The sequence below is a fragment of the Citrus clementina genome, unplaced genomic scaffold, assembly GCF_000493195.1.
Source record: "Citrus clementina cultivar Clemenules unplaced genomic scaffold, Citrus_clementina_v1.0 scaffold_4, whole genome shotgun sequence".
Classification (NCBI taxonomy): Eukaryota; Viridiplantae; Streptophyta; class Magnoliopsida; order Sapindales; family Rutaceae; genus Citrus; species Citrus x clementina.
Window position 1 is genome coordinate 9,249,170 of NW_006262274.1, and position 25,665 is coordinate 9,274,834.

Sequence of the window (25,665 nt, forward strand, 5' to 3'; positions counted from 1 at the left end):
TTTGTCCAGCCAATGTTACAATGAAGAATTGTTTTCATCCAAAGAAAAACTCTGGAATATGTAAACAGATACTAACAAATGTCTTGGCAATCTCATCCAAACCAAAACCGAACCGTTCAGACAGAAGTTGACTCAATTTGTCTATGTCGCGTAACAGATTGTTCACCTCAACAATCAATCAATGAGCTAGATAACAGATACGGCTAAATGGTGACCAATATTCAAATTTACTAATTATTTCTTATAGAAGAAGTGTTACGATATCCAAATGACTCTTCAGTCCACTAATATTACTAAAAGGCATCTGCAACTTTTCCTCAGCCAATAGACCAAGAAATCATTTAAAAAGAAGAAAAAGAAAATGCAATTTTTTATGAGAACAGAGTTTCAAGCTTGTATAACCCACAAGATAATCACACTTAGATATTGACACAATTATTTCAACCTTTACAGCATTTATTATAAAACATGTCATGATTTGTCCGTAGGTGATGCTTACAGATGACGGGCAATCAATCGTTGATAATCACGAAGCAAGGGACCAAGCTCCTTGATTGGTATTGACCTTGGTGTAGACTTCTTCCAGTGATCACGAAGCACCTGAGTTGCCTTTTTCCCACGTACAAAAGTTATTAGTTGCAAATACCAACAGATACATCATAAACAATATCAAGCTTACCTGAATACGAGAAACCTGTCCATTACTGAAAACTCCTGCTCCCATTAACCTTGAAGCTAGTTCAAGGAATTCTTCGTCTTCCAACTCATCCATAATTTGAAGCCCAGGACGAGAAAGTGAAACTGAAATATCTAACTTTTTCTGCAACTCTACAATAGTGGAACTTTCCCTTTGGCTTTCCTGCAGAAGATATGAGGATAATTAACAATTCTAAAAATTCAAAAGGCAACTAGCATAGGCAGTACATATAATCATGAGACAGTCAAAGGAAAATTAGATGCTCATAAAAAGCGGTCCCAGATTCAAATATTTTAAAACTTCTGTCAACTTGAAAAAGAAGGTGGGCGCAGGGGGGTGCGTAGGTGGCGGAGAACAAAAGTTCATAACAAGCATCACAAGTCCACTGATATGATGTTGCAAGTTTTAACAACTTGCTCTGAAAGTCAAATAAACTAAAATACTTTTACACCTTGCAAATTGCAATGACACATTAAAGGATGCATAAGATAGGTCATATCCTAGCAATGGATTCCAAAGAACATTCAAATGTTGTGGATAGTTTCATGTGACAATTTTCCATTTGAGTATACATAAATTAGCCAACAGTCATAGATTATGCTCAAACTTACAAAGTTCATCAAGCGTAAGACAGTGTTATTTTACTCTTAACTGAGAGCACTAACGCCAAGGACAAAGTTGAAACTCGTGGTCAACCAGCTTTAAAGACAAAAATAAAATGGAACAAAATGAACCGGGTGTAACTAGATTACTACCTTGACTGCAAATTGGGAATTATTATTTTCCATTGCCACATCCTTATTTTCAGGAAGAATGTTTGGTGGAGATAGATTACTACCTTGACTGCAAATTGGGAATTATAATTTTCCATTGCCACATCCTTATTTTCAGGAAGAACTTTTGGTGGAGATTCAGTATACCGCTTTGCAATTGGGTCCTCTGCAAAACAAGTTAAAAGTGGCAAGATTTAAACGTTAAGTTTCAAATCTCAAGTTACAGTCAAAGGGCGATCGATTCCATAAAAGATATCAGTAAATGGAATGGAAATTCACTGAATTTGAATCTTTGTGAGATTGTCAATATAGTACCGAGGGGATTTTTAGAACATACCGAATCAGTATAGCTATCCTTCTTCTGACACAGCAACACAATTTCAATTGGTATCCAAAGGCAGTGTTAGAAAATTTCGTTCTTCTTTTCTTTTCATACCATTCAATAGAAAATCTCAATAGAAAATTCCTAAAATTTCTATAGCATGTGGGTTCTTTTGTCTCCATTTCCACGCTTGTCTTTGGACTCGAAATTCAAAATCAAGTAAAATGCGAATCCTACGGATTGTTTTCGAACAATTCATGATGAAGATTATCATATTTCCCCATTTCAATTCGATATGAGATCTACAAATCTCTTTTTCTTATATGTAAATTTTTTTGTTGTAATTCTCCTCTTCCCCCCCCCCCCCCTCCCGCACCAAGGAATTGGTTAGTTGTCCAAAAACAAGTAACGGCGGGGGATAGGATTCGATAAAAATAACAGAACGCGAAAAATGCCTAAAATAATTCTAATAATCTAGATTTGTCATGCCGGGTCATTGTATTAGACCCAAGGGTTCTTTCTTGACCTACCTAAAACGTGTGGGCTTTATCCTTTATATATAATATGGAAAGACGAAATAGAAAATCTATAAACTATAAAGGAAAAGATAATAGGAGTTTGACACAGCAGGAAATCAGAAATTTTTCCAGTACCATCTTGCAATTGCAAGTTTTTCAACTTGTTTATTTCTTTCTCATATATTCATTTCCTCCTGTGGTTATATTGTAACCAAAACATGGTTTTACTACTTACTATTGATAAAAATGGCTCTCAAGTTTCATTCTCCATCTTGACAAGGCAGAAGTGCATTCTGAATCACCATAATCAACTTGAGAAGAAACAAACCAATGTCAAAATTTAAGACTAATCAAAATTATATATGGTCATCATCATATCTTATGCCACTAAATCAGAAAAATCCCCCAGTCTGCTAACATCACATTTAAACTCAAAACATGCTAACCCACGGTAAATAAGTAAAATCTTTTGAGTCCAAATGCAAAATCCTTTTTAATGTTAAAAAAAATGTTAATGTACACCATTTCATGAAGTCATCTCATTGAAGCTTCTTGACAGGAAAGGAACACTCTAACAATAAGCAAAAAGATAGAAGTTTGCTATTTTGAAGCAAATTTAGTACCTTCTGGAACCAACCACCATATATCCCCAAATGTTGACTTCCCATCAAAGCCACCAAATAAGAGATAGAGTGAGCCCAAACATGTCATAGAATGGTATGCTCGAGCAGGAGGAGGTTCATTGCCAATAGGTAAGCGCTTCCATTGTGCAGACACTAAATGGGCCAAAACAATAAAGCCAAAGGTGAGGATGTGAATAAAATAGTGAAAGGTAAAGTAAGCAGCAACTATAAATGTGAGACTAGACTGCAAAAAATAAATATAAATAACCAAAGCATCAGCATTTATGGGTCACTAGGGTTACAGATTATACTGACTATATGATTTCTTTTTCCCTTTCCCCCCCTTTTTGACAGTAACAATGACTTCAGGTAAACAGTCTTAAACAAATATAGCAGAATGGTTACAGCAAAAATATCATTGATGATTCATTAAAATCATAATGGCATATCTTTATAAATATACTTATTAAGAGTGCAACATGAGAAGACTGAAAGCTCACATCTGTCTAAAATAATAGTGTCATTATAATAAATGTCGTAACGGCTCAACCAACCGCCTGTTCCGTGCCCTCCAAATAGCAAGAGCTGCAAAACAAAACATCTTCCTAATAAGGTAAGGTAGGGAAAAAAAAAGTTTGAGCTTTAGGAAGTATAAAACTCAATATTTCCCACACTTTGATAAAAATTCTTGGCAAAGTCATAAGAAACTCAGTGTCTTATGCCAATCCACCCTACTTCAGGACCTGAGACTCAATTCTAAAATTTCCTTCTTCCTCTCTTATCGGGTGACATGGTATTGCTTGTTGGAAGTGCCATAACTGCCCTAAAGGATAAACATAAGAGACTTAAGTACTACAACAAGATTTGTCTAACTATCTTAAAAGAAGGAAAACATCCACTGTAGATAGTGTGGATTAGATCCTAAATCTAAACATTGTGCTCAAAATCTCATATATCCTACAAATGTAAGATATATGAATCAAACTGAAAGGAATGAAAAGATAAATTATGCCCCATCCCTTTGCCCAAATAAGACAAGCTACTTTAAATGTCGATAAATTATGCCCCATGCCTTTGTAATCAAACTGTAGAAACCTTGGTCTTGTCTTAAACTAGTTCATTTACTCACTGTAGAAACCTTGGGCATGACACTTAAGTAAATGAACTACTTTAAATGCTGATAAGACAAGCTTCCAATAGGAAAATTAAACATAGTAAACACTGGGATACAAAATGGTTATGCCAATATTGTTTGCTACCACTTGCAAAAGAAAATCGCAAGAGTCTTGTAAAGAGGTTACCTAGGTCAATACCAAATATTTAATAGACTTTAGCATGAAACATCTTACTTTAAAATGTCCGTGCAATGGGAATTAACATACCCATTAGTGTCAAAATTGACAATGATATTACCATGGATTAATGTGGACATTTACGTCCAAGCAATGATATGACCAGATCAGTGAGCAGAAAGCAAAAAAGTTTTTGCCTAAATGTGTCGCAGATCAATGCAAATTTTAGTATATGACATTTCTATTTTCACATCTCTTTGCTAAGTATGATAGGTACTTCAAAGATAAATTGTTCAAATCCACAAGAATAAACAGTCTGGAAGCCCCGCAAGAAGACACGTGTTTGAAGCATTACCACCCCTAAAACTTCAAAGCCTTCCACCTGGCATCTTCATGATCAATACTTATCATATAAGTTTCTAAAAGCTAATTCCATAATCAAACAACGTCTATTCTATCACATGTTAATTGCCCTTACAGATATTTTGCATTGCATCAACACAGAAACAAATAGTATGGGTTTTAGATGTGTCATTACGTAGTGCCCTCCAGATGTAATAGTATGCCCACAACGAGAAGAAGGTGCTTGACCAGGAAGCTTCAATTGGGTCCATCCAGGTGTTTCATTCTCTTCCTTCCACAACAAAGAAAAAATTTAAACACAATTAGAACATAGAAAATTTTAAGACAATTGAGTACAATTGAGTAAATAAATAAATTAAGAAAACATGAAGCTAATAGTCATCAATCTTATTAGAAAGAAGCCAGGACTAACTCAAGTTATTGAAAGGCATCCGGTGAAATAGATCTGTCAAGAAAGAGAGAGAAAAAAGGGGGGGAAAAAGTGACCTGATAGGAAGTACAATCCAAATTCTATTCATGCTGCAGGAAGATTTCCCTTTTCCACTATGGTTTTTCTTATTCAAACTTACCCAACAGTTATTAATCTGAGGTCTTTTATAATTGCTATCAAAATCCTAACCCAAAAAATAAAAGAAACAATCTAAGATAGGGAAACTTAATTTTCAGTATCTAAACGTTAAGAATGGGTGTAATGCTCATATGGGAAACATGTTATAATTTCTCTAATGAGGAACTTGCTGCTTAGGTTATCAAGAGATTCCAGAAGATGCCACAATATCAGAAAGAATTACCAGAAACAAGAGAAAATCTGCCACCCAATATGTCAAAAGTTAAGATGGAGTAGAAAATTGAACTACAAACCTTCTTCAATGAGTCCCTTTAAAGCCCACAAATCACCCATGATTGGCCCACCACCACCTATCAAGTTAAGAAAAGCACTCATATCAGAGAAGAGGCACTTATTGCTTGGTGGCAAATTTTGCATGTCCATAAATGAACTATCCAAAGCCTGAAAGCCATTTTAGGACTGAAACTTGTCCGAGTAACTTCAAGGCATTATGACCATTATATGGGTGGTATGCAATTGTTTGCATAAAAGATCTATTGTTAAATAAGGACAAAGTCATAAACACTACTCAGGAATCAGTAGCAATCCTCAAAGAAACACATTACACAATATACAGAAGGCAGAGACAGTTGACGGAATGTGAGGATAATGATGCAACTTCACCTCTGCCACCATAGATAAGCAATCGCTTTTCGACCATTGTAGCTGTATGGCCACATCTAGGTGGTGGCACTGATCCAGTAACTGGAAGCTGCATCCACTCCAGCGATACTGTTTGAAGAAGCAGATGGCATATAAAACAAATTTGACATCGGTTGTGTCACCAAAATAAAAAAACTAAAAAAATGATATATAAAGATAATAACATCCCTAGGCTTGAGCAAAGAAGTTACTTGTGTCCAAGACATACACATCTGACAACCACTTTTTACCATCCCAGCCACCATACCTGCACTCAATTAGATTCACCAAAAGTCATACACAAAATAATAATCTATACTGGCTATTTGATAAAGAAAGCAAGGTAGCACCACTGACATAACAATTTTACGGTTTCCAATGGCTGAAGCAGCAGCGAAGTCCCTAGGAGAAGGCAAATCGCCGAAACTGGTGAGCTCTGACCACTGCCATATGTCTGGAATAAACACAGAATTAATAATTGTGAACAGCTGAAGTAAATGTCAGACAATCAGAAATTCCAAGGTTGTACATAGTTGTTATCACAATTCTTAAAAAGATTTGCACGAATACATTCTTACCTGTGTCTAGGACCCAGAAGTCACCCAACCTGAAATATCAAGGTGTTAATAGCAGAATTAGATTCCACACTGATGAAATCAAGCAAAAGTTCTAGATAGTGGCACACCTTCTACTACCAAAACGTCCACCAAAGATGAACATATGACAGTCGATTGCAACAGCAATGTGAAAAGCTCGTGGGCCAGGACCCACTTGCCCATTGGAACCATTTCCAGTGCACTCTGGCTGAAACCATAATTTGTTGTCTGAAACAATGAAAATGCACAACTTGAAAAACAGTACTTTAAAAGCAATGTTAGTGCCCCTGAGTGGGGAGATGTCTCTCAAAGTCAGTATGTGTATGCAGGAGCAAAATATATTAAAGAGAATAAAAAAATGTTTATATCTATATATAGACTACACTTAAGATTTAACAGCCCATACAACAATGGGACAAGAGAAAGTGAATCAATATATTAAAAGAGAACTAAAAGTGTGTATACACTAAGCATAAGATTTAAAAAGCCCATACAACAGTAGGAAACATGAAAATGGAACATGCTAGATCTGAAACATGGCAAACAAGATCACACAAGGAAATCTATTTTCAGTTCATCCATTGGCTTGTCAACCCTCAATGGAAACCATTCAACTCCTTAAACAAGCACTCACCAACGAAAGAATTCCAGTTTTCAATGCTACATTCTGATTTTGTCACGAAATTTCCCCTACAATCAACAAACAAATAAAACTGTATACCCAGTGTAACCTAAGAATTCCAAACTAAGCAAACAAGACCAAAGATCCGTAATGTGAAAACACGCAATTCATGAGAGGTGATCACCCACTTCTAGCACATTTTTTATATATGATTCTGAAATACTTCCCTTATCCACTATATCCTGATAAGAATAAAATAGAGCACAGCTGAAAAAACAAAAAATGAACATCAGCCAGCCTTTCATTGGCCAAACCTGCCGCACAAGACCCTTCAACTTACATGATGATACTTCTAAGTCCTAACCCCTCAACTAACACAAAAAAGAGTTCTCATGTACTGCTCACCTCAACACAAAAGAGAGATCAGATAAAACAACTACCAATCTGCTCATAATTTTGAACTTCCTAACAAACTCAGGATAAATATCATGAAAACCCCGAACAAACACAGATAACTCACCTTCATAATCTTCTATAATGAAATATCAGAAGCAAGTTGACACAAGGCAACTCGAAGGTAGTTTCAAATCTAGTTATGGAAACATTCAAGAATGAAATCTAGCTATATACACATTGATCACACACACAAAATGAGGTGGTTTTAGTTTTGTCACCTCAGTGAGTTTCCAGTCCAGCTTTTGTATGTCTTGATCTATTAACTCACTTTCAGTTTGCTGACTTTTTCCCAACCAAACAAAGGATGAGGCACTATTTTATTTCAGCTGTCATCAATAGAAGGGAAAGTTCTGAACCCAAAGGATATGCTTGTAACTGTTTTACTTCTGCTTAATTTTAAAAGCACGTTAGTTTAAGTGTTTGGTAAACACCCGCTTCTACTTGGCAACTAATTCACAAAACAGTATCACCCAATGTAGAGTAAGCTATATAAAAGCACTAGAACTGAAAACTATATGCATACAAAAGCTGATCATATAACGCGCGTATATTACCCTACTTCTCATAGAAGACAGCATGTCCAAAGTATCAAAAAAAATGAAAATTAGTTAGCTAAGCAGTGACATTAGTTGAAAAAAAAAAATACCCAGAAATCTCATGGAGAAAAAAATCAAACTTGTTCAACGAAATACATACCAATATCATAAACAACGACATCGCTGAGAAATCTTTTATCTACAAGGCCACCGAAGACAACCACCTTGGATTTTCCGATATTAACGGCGGAATGACCACTGAGAATCGAAACAAGAACTATCAACAAAGTGTCGATCATATGAATAAACTTTTAAAATTTTACATAATTCTTATGCAGAGAAAAGGGGGGGGGGGGGGATTTGCCTGCGTGGTTGAGGAACAGTGCCACCGAAGTCGGAGGAAGAAGCTCGAACCCAATAATGCATTTTGGTTCAATTTTTTGTTCTCTGATGAGGAAGAATGCAATTTGTATTGAGAATAAGAATATAAGATCGCTCTCTGTGTCCCTGTTGTTTCTTCAGCCGACTTTGCTGTGCCAATTGCGCTCGGTACACCTCCATACTTCAAAAATTATCTCAATACCCTAAAATCTGTTTTTGCCAAAATTTTCATCGATACCCTTTAAAAACTGATAGGAAATTACTAAGCTATCCTTATTTTAAAACATTTCAACTCAACGAACAGCACCTCTCCCTTCTCTACTGAAGCAAACAAACACTCATCTACTGCAATTCCCTCCATTATCAAACTCAAACAAACAAACACTGTAATTCCCTCACCGGCATCACCTCTACCGAAATAAACATTCATTCTCCATACATGGTAAATCGAACTTCAACACGAGCAAACTAAGCCTGAGAAGGAGAAGTTGCCACAACTAAGAAAGTGAAGCATAGTTCGTCGCTACATAATTGCCGGAGAGAGTTGATCATTTACTGCAAAATTGTCAGAATGTAACTAGTTGAGACAAGTAATTCCATGTAATTAGTTTTCTTGTTAATATTCAAGGGAAAAAAAAATAAAAAGCTAGGGTTTTATATTGAAAAAATAGATTAATTAGTTGTGGGTCTCTCATAACATGTTTGAAAATAAATTTCTAGTTGTTTTGCTGCATGCAAATTGTGAAAAATTAATGGATTGTGCTGATTATAATTTTGTTATGTAACACAAGATTTGGTCGTGTAAGGTTATGTAAGATTCAAGGTTGTGTATTACATAACCTTCATGTATTGCACGATTACACGACCTTCATGTATTGCACGATTACACGACCTTCATGTATTGCACGATTACACGACCTTCATGTATTACACGTTTACACGACCTTCATGTATTGCAGGTTTATATGACCTTCATGTATTATACAATTACACGATCTTCTTGTATTACACAATTACACGACCTTCAATTCCACATTTTGTTTCTTGTCAATAGAATCTACACATTACATTTAGTTTAATTAGGCTCACAATAAATTGGAATGGTGCATATACCTTTACCTTGTGAAATGTCATTAGTTAGAGAGATTCTTAATTTCCAATTATAAGCCATGGTAAGTCATGATATGTCTAGTTATGAGTGGAAATATTTTATCACTGTGAATGGTGTTCTTATGTGTATAACATTACATTAATTTCCTATAGTTGATATTTTTTTTTCTTAATTGATTTCATGGATTAATTATATGCAGGCGTTCCTCATGTATGCTTGTATGCTTGGCCAGAGGAAGAAAGCACTTTGAAGATAAAAAAAAAAAAAACTTTTTAAATGGCTGTAATATGTTTAATTGCGACTTTAAAATTACACAAAATTTTCCATTAATCATTAGATTAATTTTGTTCTTTAAAGACTTAATTTGTGCTAAGAATTTATATTTGCTGCTATGCAGAAAATGTCAACGAAAATTATTAAAAAAAAGAAGTGAAATTAAATTGAAATCTAAAAAAATTCCACATCATCATTGGTTTGAATTGTAACTGGTGGCATAGGATCAGATGTCTTAAGTTTGAACTTCATTGTGATTTCGAATTCCGAAGTATCTCTATCAATAACTTCAGCTATCTTCTCCACCAATTCGGCATATGTTGTCGATCGTGGTATCATTATCCCTTTAGCCTTTGAACCTTTGAACTTATACTAGTCATTTTGCTCAATCCATTCACCATTGAAGAGAATAGGCACACGTACCAAAACCATATCTGATGATACAATCAAAACAATAATATTAAATTTCATATTTAAGTAACTACACGACCTACATGACCTACACGACTATATTACTTACACGACTTACACGACTATATTACTTACACGACTTACACGACTATATTTCTTACATGACCTACACGATTATATTTCTTACATGACCTACACGACTATATTTCTTACATGACCTACACGACTTACACGACTATATTACTTACACGACCTACATGACTAACTATATGACGTACACTGTATCAAAAGAATGCACGACTCGAAACATTTTCGCCATAAATAAGTTATATTGTTGAAAAAAATAATTAAACAACCTACATTGCATATATTTCTACGTATAAGAAAAAATGGTGAAAATAAAATATTGTAATGTGAGGAAAATTTCTAAATTTTCCTAAAAATTAAAAAATTTAAAACCCAACAACATTAACATACCTTGTTGGGTTGTTTAATAAGCAATGCACCTTTAAAGAAAGAGTTGGTGTTAAAGAAATGAATATATAATTGTATTTGTATAAGAAGTTATGAGAGATTTTGAGAGATTCTAAGAGATTTTGAAAGAATCGGCAGCAAAAATAGATTTGGGTGAAAGAAATGAGGAAAGAAATATGAAGACAATTCATTGAGTGAATTTGATGCATTCATTAAGGGTATTTCTGACTTTGCTCACATTTGTTAGGGTATTCATGAAAACCAAAAAGTGAGGAGGTATTTAAATAATTTTGAAACTATTAAAGGGTATTTAATTAAAAACCCCGACTTTGCTTCGCTTTGCTTGTCACTCCCAACAAATCAAACAATGCGTATGTCGCTGAATGGCTATAGCCCAGGGACAGAGTCTGTGTTTAATTGGGTCCATTGGGCCTAGGGAATGTGACAAATTCTAAAATGCCGTCCCATCATGATATGTTGGCCCATTTTATGCCTTTTTAAAAAAAATTTCGAAAAGTATCTCTTTTTTTTTTTTAAATTTAAAATATAGATTTTAATCGAAATAGAATGTCAATTTTAGTTATTTTGAAACCTATGACTAAAATAAATAAATTAATTTAATACCATAGCTGTATAAACTAAAATTACAATACACAATTTGAAATTTTTATTTTTCTAGATTGTTATTATTTTGTCATAGAAAGAGTACCTCGATTAAATATTTGTACTTGTTATTGGTATAAAGATATCTTATAATAATTAGAATGCAATGAAGTTACTTATCTATTATTTGTAATAATGAAAGCAATAAAAATGTTAGCATGTAATGGATTCTAGAACATGCACATAGTCAAAATAAAGCTGCTATGCAATTGATTTACTTTGCATTTATTCGAGATTTTGTATTAGAATGAATTATGATGGCTATAAAAGAAAAAATACCCAAAATTATTTTATATTTTAGATTGTTCGGGAAAATGATATGGGATGAGATATTTAGTTGGTCGGTAGTACGATAGTTTTTTTAGTAAAAGAGAAAAAATGATGAGATTGGAACTTATTTTTATTTCCGATTGTATATCTAGGATAATGAGATTGAGAATGGCAAATTTCTACGAACTCTAGCACATTGTGGACTTAATGTTAAACAAAATATCATGACACTACAAGAAAATATGTAATAGATGACGGAAAAAAACTGTCATAATTAAAAAGGGGTGCATGACAGACAGTTCATCCGTCATCTATGTCACTATCATTAATTTATGACAGAATATTTTTCCATCATGAATTTATGATAGTATTTCACGGTCATATATCCATCACATAATATTTTAATGTAAAAATAATTTAATTAAAATTAAAATTTATTTAAATTCCGCGCCATTTTTTTTTAATTTTTGGTGGGAAGTTCAATTATCATTTTAAAATTTTGGCGGAAAATTTTTTGTGACAGACTTTATGATGGCTATTTTCTGTCATAGAGTTATATAATTTATTAATCAATTTCTATTTATAGATTTAGTTAATTGATAAAATGAATATGGGAACAAAAACTAAAAACAAATAATATTAATTAAAATCCATTCAATCCAACAAATTCAAATGAGATACATATAGTATCCAATGTAATCACCATGAATACATAATAAAACATCTTAAATTAAAAAAAAAATCCCAAATATAAAACAACACAGTTAAGTTATAATCCCATAAACCAAGCCAAGTTACCCAACAAAACTTCTAAAGATTAATGGAAATATTCCAATAGCAAGACTTTAAGCTTGACTTCCAACAGTAATGCCCTCTTCCAGTGGGAATACTCCAACAGCCACGCTCCAACACTCCAATGCAGACACTCAGCAACACTCCAACCCATACCCAGCAACCCACCATCTTCCAATAGCACTCTAATTCCAGCCACATACCTAGCAACATTCCAAACCAAACCAGCAAATAAATCTATACAAAATCAATCAAAATACCCAAATGTTATCAAATGCATAACATCAACACTACAATCCTTAACAACAACCATTATAAAGAGATTATAAATCTCATAAACATCAATATATTTTATTTCGTTATAAACCATCTCTGACAGAGCAGTCCAGTTCAATAGAACATAACTCATTCCTAAAAATCATTCTGGTTCAATAGACATTACCCATTCTTAAAAACCATTCTAGTTCAACAGAACATTATCCATTTTTAAAATTTACTGTTTTACATTTACTTAGTGTCATTTTGGATATGATAAAAGTCAAAGTCACAAGTTTAGGATCAATCAAGGTCATATGGTATATAGAAATTTGTCAGTAGTAATTGCATTATCTTTTACAGTTAGAAGCACTGAACCAAACCAATCATCAAACAAGGAAATAATGAATCAAGAACAGAGAAAACGAATAAATAGGACAGAAGATTTTTAGAAGCATTACTCTAGAGCATGATAACCAAAGGTTCCCAAAACTTGAGTAGAATGAAGGCGAGCTGCCATATTAGGAGCCTGATTTGAAAGGTTAAAATGTGCAATCTTTGCTTTGAAATCTTAGAAGAGAAGGACATTGCTAGATCTAATATCTCTGTGTATTATTGAAAGTTGAACCTTCTCATGCAAGTACTCCAAACCCCTTGCTGCATCAACTGCGATTCTAACCCGTGTCATCCAGTCAACACTGGACTTGGTTGTGCTCCCTGAACTCCTTTTCTGCATGTAATTACATGTATAATCCAAATCAGCTCATCATATCTTCTAATCAAGAGATCCCATTGTAGCAAATTCATAAGCAAGAGCACGGAGATTTCCTTCAACACATTAACCAAGCAACTCGACAAGATTTTCATGCTTTAATCTTGAAACAACTGAAACCTGATACAAAATAGCGGGACAAAAACATATGCATTAAAAATGTAAATTCAGCTATCAATAACAACAAAGTAATAATAAAAACAATATGCTTCTATGAAGTTTCAGATATACCTGAGTCAAAAATTCAACATTTGACTCGGGCTCAAAGGAAACATCAAGCTTTTTAACAGCCACTGCTTTGCCATTTTCTAAGTTTGCATAATACACCCTTCCATACGATCCCTCACCAATCAATGCCTTTGATCCAAAATTGTCCGTCTTTTCTTTCAGTTCATCCAAAGGCAATGCAGGCACTTCAATAGGTGGTGCTGCCTTCTGCACTTCAGGTTTCACAGGAGTTGGGACCTTTTTGTGGTGCCCTAAAATGTGGAAAAATGATTGAGATAGGACAAGCGTGGAAAAAAAAACTGAACCTAGTTACAAATGTATGCCTTTATTCATAAATAAAAAATCTATTCATATCCTTTTAACCATATGAAATTATGCCAATAGCTACTTTTGAAGGCCTTATGTGAAAATAAACTTAATTACAACATCAAATATGTATTTGGAGTCACAATGAAACTAGTTGTTGCTAATTAAATGATATATCAATTTTCTGCAAGAAGAATAGAATATCTACTGCAATAAGCTCTCATAAAACAATTTTGAATTTCAGTTTGAGCGTAGCCATATATGAGGAAAAGTAAAAGATATTAATTGCTGAATCCTTGACATTGGTACCCATCTGATCATCAAAACAACTCATAACCAACTTTTTCTCATCTCTAGCAATTGTCCAACATAATATTAAAAACCAAGTGCTAAAATTATCAAGAATTTCCTAATATAAATATGAATTTTAATTTATCTTATTAAGTTGTAAAATGCGAGATCAAAGCCATGTCCAAATCGTTCTATCTAAACATAAAACAATTAAAAGTTCGGAATCATTACAAATTATTAAATGTACCCAAATATAATTGCAAGACCAATTAAAAGTGATGTTATAAACAAGGAATTCAAAGTATTACATCTATTCAAAAGCTGCTTCACTATTCAAGAATAAATCGAGACAATAAGGGCCAAAGAAACATACCATCTGGATAATTCTTTGGGCTTTTCAGACGCTCATTTTCATAAGATGGATAAGACTCCTCTACTTGACAAGTACAACAGAGCTAGCGATGCATCTTTACTCTCTTCTTCAAATAGAGATCGTCTTCAGGACCTTTATCCAATCGTACAAAGTAACCTGGAGAAGGTGCATGTGCCTGCACACATTACACACGAAATTCCGCACCACAGCCGGACAATTAAACAAATTAATCATAAGCCAACATTCAAAATGAGAAAAAGATTTGACAGTAAAATGATGTATAACCATACAATGTTAATTTGACATTCAAAATTGCTACAAAAGGGTATTTCATTTCAGAAAATTGGGGGAAAAAAAAAGGCAACTAAGTTCTAAATATACCATTCACAACCCATCAATAAAGAGAGGTAGGGGGAAAAGAAACACATTACAGAGACCCCAAATAGCAGAGTCCAGATACTCTACATAAACTACAAACATTCCAACATCATTGCAACAAAAATTTGCAAAAATGAAATGAAAAACCAGAACATAACCGCAACTTTATAGTATTTAAATAGACGAAGATGGAAGCCAAAAATAAAAAGAAAGAATGGAAATGTCATTTGAAACCCCTCCAGTAGAGGATGCCCCAAAAATACCACATGAACTCGGAACATTTTGCTATCACTCACAACCTAACAAAGAGAATATAAACTACGAAAAAGCTTTCAAAGCAAGAAGAATAGCTCCAACGACATTAGAAATGCACCAGAAGCTTTCAAAGCAAGAATTCTCCCAGAAAAACTAAGGTCCTTAGTAGAGTAGTTACTAAAAGTGACATATAATAGCACAAATCCAAACCATAAATCTCAAACACTCGCCAAAATAAGATAAAAATTAAAAAAATTAAGATAAAAAAATAAGAATTAAAGAACAAATATTTAAAATTGGCCATTGGAAGCTCATGCCTCTAGTCCGTGACAATTGCAACCAGCATGAAACACGCTTTGTTGCCACTGTACTGCTTCTTTTTGTGGTCATCACATGCCATCAGCCTACGCTGGAGCCTCACATGTAACTAGTAGAGCCATGAGCACCGCCACGCTTCCGCTGCATCAAGAAATGCAGCCCAATTTGAACGATTCCGCCATGGTGGCTATGGATGTGAGTATCTACCTAGGTCGATTGAGAGTGGCTGTAAGGAGGCTAGGGTTTCAGGTGGTTTTATGAGAGAAGAGTTTGGTGTGAGAATGGGTGGGAACCTCAACACTTAGAAAAAAAAATCGAGGGTTTCTTTTTAATTTTAACTTTTTATTTTTATTTTAATAGCTTGTTTTTATTTTATAATAAAAAGTTTTAAATATTTAATATTTTATAAGCAAAACATCATCGTTCCAACTTAAGTGAAACGACAACGTTTCTTGATTCATAAAATATTTTATTTCAAATAATGCCAAAAATTTCGGTCAAAGAAGCGCCAAAATGAAGTCAACATTAAAATTCTATCATGAATTCTTGATGTAATATATTCTATCACAAAGTCGTCATATATTATTGACATAATTTGTTTCTATCATGAGTCCATCATGAATACTTGATAGACAAAATCTATCACGACTCTATTATATTTTTATGACATATGTCATTTCCGTCACAAAGTGTCTGTCATCTATTACCAGTTTTCTTGTAGTGTGACAAATTTATCATCAACATGAAATATAATGATCCAAAGATAAAGTATAGAGTAAAAGTATTCAAGGATCATGAGGTATTTATGAGCGATTTCATTGATAAGATGTTAAATATTCCATTTGAATCAATTGTTCCAGCCATAAAATATCATCACGACTTTCTCTGTTACATTGACCTAGTATTGAAGTCAAATAAGAGGCCTCAGAAAGTAAGAGAGAAATCCATTCCTTCCTCTCTTTGCTTCCTAATTTGTCTCAAAAGATGAGAGTTATGGAGATGATAACCATTAAAATATAGATTATTGGAACATATTCAAAATTTTGTTTGTACGGTATAAAGTGAAGAATCTTGGCAAAAACCTTAGAGTGAAGAAATAATATTAAAATCAAATGGAAGAAATGTTCATCACTTGATACGGCAAGTTATGACAGCTGTATAACTTCCAAGATGTACATTAAGCCTAATATACTAAGGACCAAAAATCAATTAGGACTAATTTAACTTGAAAAAAAGATTTTTTTATTTGATTTACAATCCACGTTGATGTAATACAGCTTATGTGATAACTTTTAAATAATTATTTTATCCTACCTTTCATAACAGCTTCCTAAACAAGCAATAAAAATATTTTAAACATAAATAAACGTCAAAAAGCCCAATAAAAATTTGTTACTATTAAACTCTAATGCCTTAGTTCACTTTTCAAGTTCTTCACAAAAGTCTAATAAATTCTTTGAGTATCTCATTTAGAAAGATTTAGATGTATCCTATTATAAAGACTTCGTTGCCACATTAATGTGTTTATACTAAAGCTGGTGAAATATACTTTGCACATACTTTTCGATGACAAATCATTCTTATCATTCTCAAATACTAGTATATGATAAATAGCATGTAACAAACGATATGTAAGGCTTCATTGCTAATCATATGAATATAACAAGGTACAAAGGATAAATTTACTTGTCTTTCTGAAGCAAGAAATATAATACAATGTTTGAAGGAATTAGTTCATGTATGACGAGCTAGTTGAGGTTGACAGCTGATTAAGACGGTGATAATCTATATTGAACACTTTTACTAAACATGTAAGATGTGTACCATAGTTAATAATTTTGTGTTTGTATATGTTCATTTATTTTTTAACATTTGATTAGTTAATATTAATTTTCATTGTTATTTGATTGGTTATTAATTAATAGAAAAAAAGTTCAAAAATTGGATTAGTTGCACTTGTTGAAAGTAAGTAATTATAAGTTATAATTATGTTTGAAAAAAGTATAAATAATTAAAATAAATAAATCAACAGTATATTAATGCATGTGTATAAACTATTTTCAAAATTAGTTAATATGTGTTAACTGCATTCATTTTGTTAGTATTTATAAGTTTGTTCTGAAACTTCCCTCCCATGTAGTGTATGTGTTCAAAAAATTCACAATTCCACTACCCTCAACGAATAAATAAACTTAACAAACATCAATCTTGACATTTTCTTAGAAAAACTTTCCACTTCCACTACTGCTAATAGAGCCAGCCTCTCTCTTAAATTTTGTTCCTTCTCATTCTTCTCATTCTTCTCATTGAAGTAAGTGATTTTCTCTCTAAAATTAGGCTTTTTATTTTTATTTAATTAAAAATATATTATATATGTGTATATCTAATTTCAAAATTAGTTAATAGCCTTCTAATAAAACAATTTGAATTAAAATTCGTTTAATTCTCCAAGTAGAAAGAGAAGGGTCATTGACAAGTATAATGCTAAAATAAAAAAGACCTGATAGATTTGGAGGAGATGGATGGCAAGGTTGAAGATGTCTGAAAATTTTTCCAAATTGTAGCTACTACTTCTCCTTTTAGACTAGCTAATCAACGCTAGATTTTTTTTGCCAAAAGGATCCCAGAAGCTGTGGTAGTTACATCTGAACTCTGGCAGTTATACTGGGGTCTTACCACAACTATTAGAATAGGTAGTCTATGCATAGATGCTGATACTCGAGAAGCCATGGCTAGATTTATGTTATAGATACTTATGGTATAATGATTATATTAGTTACAGATTTGAATTTAATGCTTACCTATTACTTGATTATAGATGAAACATATATGTTAATTGATTACGGTTGAAATATATTGTAATGAAAACTTGAGATAAAAGGAATAGTTGACAGTTTGAAGGCATATCAGTAGAAACAACAGTTAAAACAGATAAGCGAAGTGGTGGAACTCTGATGTAAGCTGGTTGAGTGGGATGAGTTTAGTAGGAAATATAATTGCGCTTCACGCGGCTTTGAAAAAAGAGTTTAGTATTATCATTTTTTCTTGTGAATACGTTGAATAATCTCTAAGGCTTATATCCTTTTCCATTGTACTTTTAACGGTTTTTCTTCAACAAATATTGAATGTATTCATTGAAAAAGAAAATTAAAAATTAGGTAATAACTAATAAGATTAGTTTAATCAAACTGTCGATCAATTCTTATGATAAATAATAACTAAAAAAACATATAATCATAGTTTTCTTAATCATATTCATCTTATTAATTTGTTAGAACTTTTATATCTTTTTTTTTCTAACTAGTTCCAACGATATCAATACCATCAACACTATATAAACTTCTAACAACATCTGTAATATCATGGAAAAATAACATAAACATGTTAAAACATAAGAATCAATAATTTCTAATATACACTTAAAGATTAACAAATATTAATAATTAAAATAAATACCTGAGATGATTGTGTTATCATTCATACGTAAATCAATCAAATTCGGAGATACAAATTGGAATCCATTGATCGGAATCTTAACAGTTCCTTCTTCTAACCTCTTAAGCGATGTTATAACCAAGAAAATAATTTTATTGATTTGAAAGTGGATTCACCTGTAGTTGAAACAACTTTCAAATTCGTAACATTGTACAAAGAACCCTCACTCAACATGTGCCTAAACCTTATCACTAATTTTTTCCTGATTGTTGCATGCATTGGATTTTCCTATGAAAAAAAAAACTACAATTAGGGAAAAAAAGATAATTAGAGAAAATAATAGGAGAATGGATTTTTTATACAACATTTTCATCAATAAAAATTATGTCCACACTAATCAATTCTCCATTCTTCTTAGTATTAATAGACTCCTACATCCTACAAGGCCTAACCATTATCATCCAACTATCTCTATCATTGTTCAATTCATGAAGAAAAGAGTACTCCATGAAGCACACATTACTAAAAATTTAAATAAATCAAGCAATAAAAACACAAGAATCTTTCTAAAGAGGATGTTGGTTAAATAATAATAAAAAAATCCAAACATAACAAATCTTAAATATTTAGTGTTTAGAGAGTTTGAAGAAGCCAAAAGGCACTAAACAAAAGGTTGCATAATTAAATATGAGATTATGAAATTAAAATTAGGCCCTGGTAGTGACATTATTGAGGGAAGATGAAAGAGCCTTCCTTCCTATATTAATTAGGCCCTGGTAGTGGCATTGTTGAGGGAAAATGAAGGAACATTCGTTCCTATATTAATTAGTTGATTGATGTATTTTAAGCCACGAAGATTTAGTTGCTGGCATAATAAAAGAAATGAATGTTTCTAAGGCTTATAATTAATTATTTTAATGGTTACATATTGTTGAATATATTATATAATAGAGAATATAAAAAGATGATGAATAGTGATGCCACATCAGCTCTTTTAGTCTCAGCTTTATATATTGTTGAGGGAAAATGAAGGAGTCTTCCTTCCTATTTTAATTAGTTGATTGATGTATTTTAAATCAAGAAGATTTAATTGCCGGAATAATAAAATAAATGAGTGTTTCTAAGGCTTATAATTAATTATTTTAATGGTTACATATTGTTGAATATATTAGATAATATAGAATATAAAAAGATGAGGAATAGTGATGCCACATCAGTTTTTTAAATCTCAACTTTATATATATACTAGGAAATAGAATCACATTTCGCGCGGTTTTGAAAAAAGAATTTAGTATTATCATTTTTTTCTTATTCTACTTTTAACGATTTATTCTATTCGATTAAGAAGCAAGACTTCCAAAAGAAAACATGAAAAAAATAAAGCAAAGCTAAAACCAAAAAGACTTTTTTAATTATTTAAAATTACATTAGCTAATTAACACCACGGAAATAGAAATGCCATAAATGCACCTTGTCTAAGCCAAAACCTTGGAAACCTGAGGCTAATATATCACCGCGAGGCTACCTAGAGAAGGAGCAGAAGATGCATCACAGTAGCCTCTCACTATGTTCCCTTCTTCGACAGTGAATCCGAGAGAGGTGAGCATTGCATGCCAACAATTACCGGTGATGATATCAACAGTGCGGCAACAATCAGAGCCAATATCAGCTTGGCTATTAAGGAAGAATATAATAAGCTCATTTGAGCATGATTTCAGCTCCATTAATGCGTTTCGGCACTATGTTAGGCCTCTGCTATCTTCAAGTCTTATTGCAAGATCCTAGCTTGGTTTCATATTGTTGTTGAGACAATCATTCTTGCTGGTTGCATTTGCAATATTTGCCATGATCAAGCAAGTGAGGGCCAAAATGAAAAACACATGTTTTAGAGCCATTGTTATTTTCTGTTCTTTTATGTTGTGTTTATGTTTACGTGGGATATCATATTTTTTGTTGTTATTTATAAATTAAGGCGAGGCAGAGGAAAAGAGTGATTAAAAATGTTTATAAATTATTGTTTAATGCTTAATTTATGATTAAGAAGGTTTCAATTAGAGAAGATAGTGGGTCTTTTAATGAACAGTTACATATTGATTGTGTAATAACAGTGAAATTAATTATGAGAAGATGAAAAGCCAAATCTGAAAAAAAATTTCTCTATTTATTACATAATAAAGAATATACAAAGATGGGAAATGGTGATGCCATATCACCTCTTGTAGTCCCAACTTTATATAAATACTAGGAAATAGAATCGCACTTTGTGCGGCATTAAAAAAAGAATTTAATATTATTTTTTTATTATTTTACACTTAATAAAACTGATAAAAAATATAAATTGATTTTTTTTAAAGATGATGCAGCCTTATAAAACTAATGTTATTTATGAAAGTTAATTATTTTTTTGTTAACTTTAAAAATATATATTAATGTGTATAGTTAAGTGTACACAACCTTTTCATCAATAAATTTTGTTCACAGTAATCAACTCTCCATTCTTCTTGGTATTAACAGACTCCTACATTTTACAAAGCCTAACCCTTATCATCCAACTATCTTTATCATTGTTTAACTTATGAAGAAAAGAATACTCCATGAAGCACACAATACAAAAAATTGAAATAAGTCAAAAAATAAAAACACAAGAACATTTCTAAAGAGGATGTTAGTTAAATAATAAAAAAAAACCCAAACGTAACAAATCTTAAATACTTAATATTTATATAGTTTGAAGAAGCCAAAAGACACTAAATAAAAGGTTGCATAATTAAATATGAAATTATGACATTAAAATTAGGTCCTAGTGGTATTGGTGAGGGAAGATGAAAGAACATTCCTTCCTATATTAATTAGTTGATGTATTTTAAACCACTAAAGTTTAGTTGTTGGCTTGATAAAATAAATGAATGTTTCAAAACTATAATTAATTTATTATTAATGGTTATATATTGTTGAATTTAAATAGAAAGAAGAAGAGACATGTAATCTTTTATAATCTACTAATTATTTTCTATTTTTAATATTTTGTAATGTAATTATTTTTTAATCTCAACCAATATATTAGATTATAGAGAATATAAAAAGATAAGAAATAATAATGCCACAAATCTTAACTACTTAATATTTATAGAGTTTGAAGAAGCCAAAAGGTACTAAACCAAAGGTTGCATAATTAAATATGAGATTATAGCATTAAAATTAGACCCTAATGGCATTATTAAGGGAAGATGAAGGAACATTCCTTCCTATATTAACTAATTGATATATTTAAGCTACTAAAGTTTAATTGTTGGCATAATAAAATAAATTAATGTTTGAAGACTTATAATTAATTATTATTAATAGTTACATATTATTGAATTTAAATAGAAAGAGGAAGAGACATATAATCTTTTATAATCTAATAATTATTTTTTATTTTTAATATTTTTTAATGTAACTATTTTTTTAATATCAACCAATTTATTAGATAATAGAGAATACAATAAGATTATAAATAGTGATGCCATATCACCTCCTCTAGTCCCAACTTTATATATATATATATAGATAGATAGAGATTTTTAATATTTTATAATGTAATTATTTTTTAATCTCAACCAATATATTAGATAATAGAGAATATAAAAAGATGAGAAATAATGATGCCACAAATCTTAAATATTTAATGTTTATGGAGTTGGAAGAAGCCAAAATGCACTAAACAAAAGACTGAATAATTAAATATGGGATTGTGACATTAAAATTAGGCTCTAATGGCATTGTTGAGGGAAGATGAATGAACCTTTCTTCATATGTTAATATTAATTAATTGATGTATTTTAAGCCACTAAAATTTAATTGTTGGCATAATAAAATAAATGAATGTTTCAAGACTTATAATTAATTATTATTAATGGTTACATATTGTTGAATTTAAATAGAAAGAGGAAAAGACATATAATCATTTATAATCTAATAATTATTTTCTATTTTAATATTTTGTAATGTAATTATTTTTTAATTTCAACCAATTTATTAGATAATAGAGAATATGAGATGATGAGAAATGGTGATGTCACATCACCTCCTCAAGTCCCAGTTTTATATATATATATAGGAAATAGAACCGTACTTCGTGCGGCTTTAAAAAAAGAATTTAGTATTATTTTTTTATTACTTTACACTTGATAAAACTGATAAAAAATATAAATTGATTTTTTTAAAGATGACGCAGCCTTATAAAACTAATGTTATTTATGAAAGTTAATTATTTTTTTGTTAACTTTAAAAATATATATTAATGTGTATAGTTAAGTGTACACAACATTTTCATCAATAAAAATTATGTTCACAGTAATTAACTCTCCATTCTTTTTGATATTAACAGACTCCCACATTTTACAAAGCCTAACCCTTATTATCCAACTATCTTTATCATTATTTAACTCATGAAGAAAAGAATACTCTATGAAGCACACAATACAAAAAATTTAAATAAGTCAAAAAATAAAAACACAAGAACATTTCTAAAGAGAATGTTGGTTAAATAATAAAAAAGAACCCAAACATAACAAATCTTAAATACTTAAATTTATATAATTTAAAGAAGTCAAAATACACTAAATAAAAGGTTGCATAATTAAATATGAAATTATGACATTAAAATTAGGTCCTAGTGGTATTGGTGAGGGAAGATGAAAGAACCTTCCTTCCTATATTAATTAGTTGATGTATTTTAAACCACTAAAGTTTAGTTGTTGGCTTAATAAAATAAATGAATGTTTCAAAACTATAATTAATTTATTATTAATGGTTATATATTGTTGAATTTAAATAGAAAGAAGAAGAGACATGTAATCTTTTATAATCTACTAATTATTTTCTATTTTTAATATTTTGTAATGTAATTATTTTTTAATCTCAACCAATATATTAGATTATAGAGAATATAAAAAGATAAGAAATAATAATGCCACAAATCTTAACTACTTAATATTTATAGAGTTTGAAGAAGCCAAAATGCACTAAACAAAAGGTTGCATAATTAAATATGAGATTATAGCATTAAAATTAGACCCTAATGACATTATTGAGGGAAGATGAAGGAACATTCCTTCCTATATTAATTAATTGATATATTTAAGCCATTAAAGTTTAATTGTTGGCATAATAAAATAAATTAATGGTTGAAGACTTATAATTAATTATTATTAATGGTTACATATTATTGAATTTGAATAGAAAGAGGAAGAGACATATAATCTTTTATAATCTAATAATTATTTTTTATTTTTAATATTTTGTAATGTAATTATTTTTTTAATATCAACCAATTTATTAGATAATAGAGAATACAAGAAGATGAGAAATAGTGATGCCACATCACCTCCTCTAGTCCCAACTTTATATATAGATATAGATAGATAGATATAGATTTTTAATATTTTGTAATGTAATTATTTTTTAATCTCAACCAATATATTAGATAATAGAGAATATAAAAAGATGAGAAATAATGATGCCACAAATCTTAACTACTTAATATTTATAGAGTTTGAAGAAGCCAAAATGCACCAAACAAAAGATTGAATAATTAAATATGAAATTATGACATTAAAATTAGGCTCTAATGGCATTGTTGAGGGAAGATGAAGGAACCTTCCTTCATCTATTAATATTAATTAATTGATGTATTTTAAGCCACTAAAATTTAATTGTTGGCATAATAAAATAAATGAATGTTTCAAGACTTATAATTAATTATTATTAATGGTTACATATTGTTGAATTTAAATAGAAAGAGAAAAAGACATGTAATCATTTATAATCTAATAATTATTTTCTATTTTAATATTTTGTAATATAATTATTTTTTAATTTCAACCAATTTATTAGATAATAGAGAATATGAGATGACGAGAAATGGTGATGCCACATCACCTCCTCAAGTCCCAACTTTATATATATATATAGATATAGATGTTTCGAATCTTGCGATGAGATGTACCAAACTTAGAACTCTAACTCTGTTGTACCCCTAGGCAAGACTGAAATTTCATTTCTTCGTGGTTTTTTGTAGTTTTAAGTTATTTTGCTATCTTTCTTATTGCTTTTAGGATTTTTGTTTTTTTCAATATCAAATTTAGATGCCGTTTGTTTTATTTTCCTTATTTAGACTATAGGAATCTTATTATCAAATAATGTTTTTGGTTTGCTTTTTAGTAAATTAATGATATTTACTGTTAGTAAAAAAGGGCACAATCGTTTATTTGGACTTATCAATAATATTCAATTAGTCAGAAACTTTGTTTCCACATCGTCAAGCTTCATGTCCAAACCCAAACCCAAACCCAAACCCAAATAAATAATTAATTAATTCTCCATCATCTTCTAACTAATATTAATTAATTTAGCTATTTGTGATTAATAATAATAATTAATAAAATAATGTTAATTATAGATTATCCATGGTTTGTAGTTGGAAGATTATAAATAAATAAATTAATTTTTTGGTTTACATTAGATTTTTCCTGCTTTTTTATGAAAAGCTATATAATTATCATAAAATAATATTTTTAAACCAATTAATTAGTAATTGGTATAATTTGCATAAACCTGTTGCTTTAATGACAGGACAGCTGCCCATTGAT

General features: G+C 31.0%; 1 protein-coding gene and 1 pseudogene across 1 annotated transcript; both read right to left on the bottom strand.

Moving 5' to 3' along the window:
* Window positions 1-459: 459 nt before the first annotated feature.
* Window positions 460-8,643, bottom strand: LOC18045742 (rab9 effector protein with kelch motifs). The gene is made up of 14 exons (XM_006436598.2): window positions 8,412-8,643; window positions 8,208-8,305; window positions 6,523-6,661; window positions 6,416-6,444; window positions 6,195-6,291; window positions 6,050-6,105; window positions 5,820-5,927; window positions 5,450-5,506; window positions 4,764-4,855; window positions 3,434-3,518; window positions 2,934-3,086; window positions 1,536-1,636; window positions 680-859; window positions 460-609 (listed from the first exon to the last, which is right to left on the bottom strand). The coding sequence occupies exons 1-14, from the start codon at window positions 8,471-8,473 to the stop codon at window positions 496-498; spliced, it is 1,371 nt and encodes a 456-aa protein (XP_006436661.1). The 5' UTR covers window positions 8,474-8,643; the 3' UTR covers window positions 460-495.
* A 3,652-nt stretch (window positions 8,644-12,295) lies between these two features.
* LOC18045743 lies at window positions 12,296-14,822 on the bottom strand (annotated as a pseudogene).
* Window positions 14,823-25,665: the final 10,843 nt, after the last annotated feature.

Excerpts from the sequence above, each read along its gene's own strand:
- LOC18045742 (XM_006436598.2), bottom strand. The coding sequence starts at position 8,473 with ATGCATTATTGGGTTCGAGCTTCTTCCTCCGACTTCGGTGGCACTGTT. Across the intron at positions 6,445-6,522 it reads GGACGTTTTGGTAGTAGAAG|GTTGGGTGACTTCTGGGTCC; the intron begins GTGTGCCACTAT and ends TTGATATTTCAG. Across the intron at positions 5,507-5,819 it reads GCTTATCTATGGTGGCAGAG|GTGGTGGTGGGCCAATCATG; the intron begins GTGAAGTTGCAT and ends TTAACTTGATAG.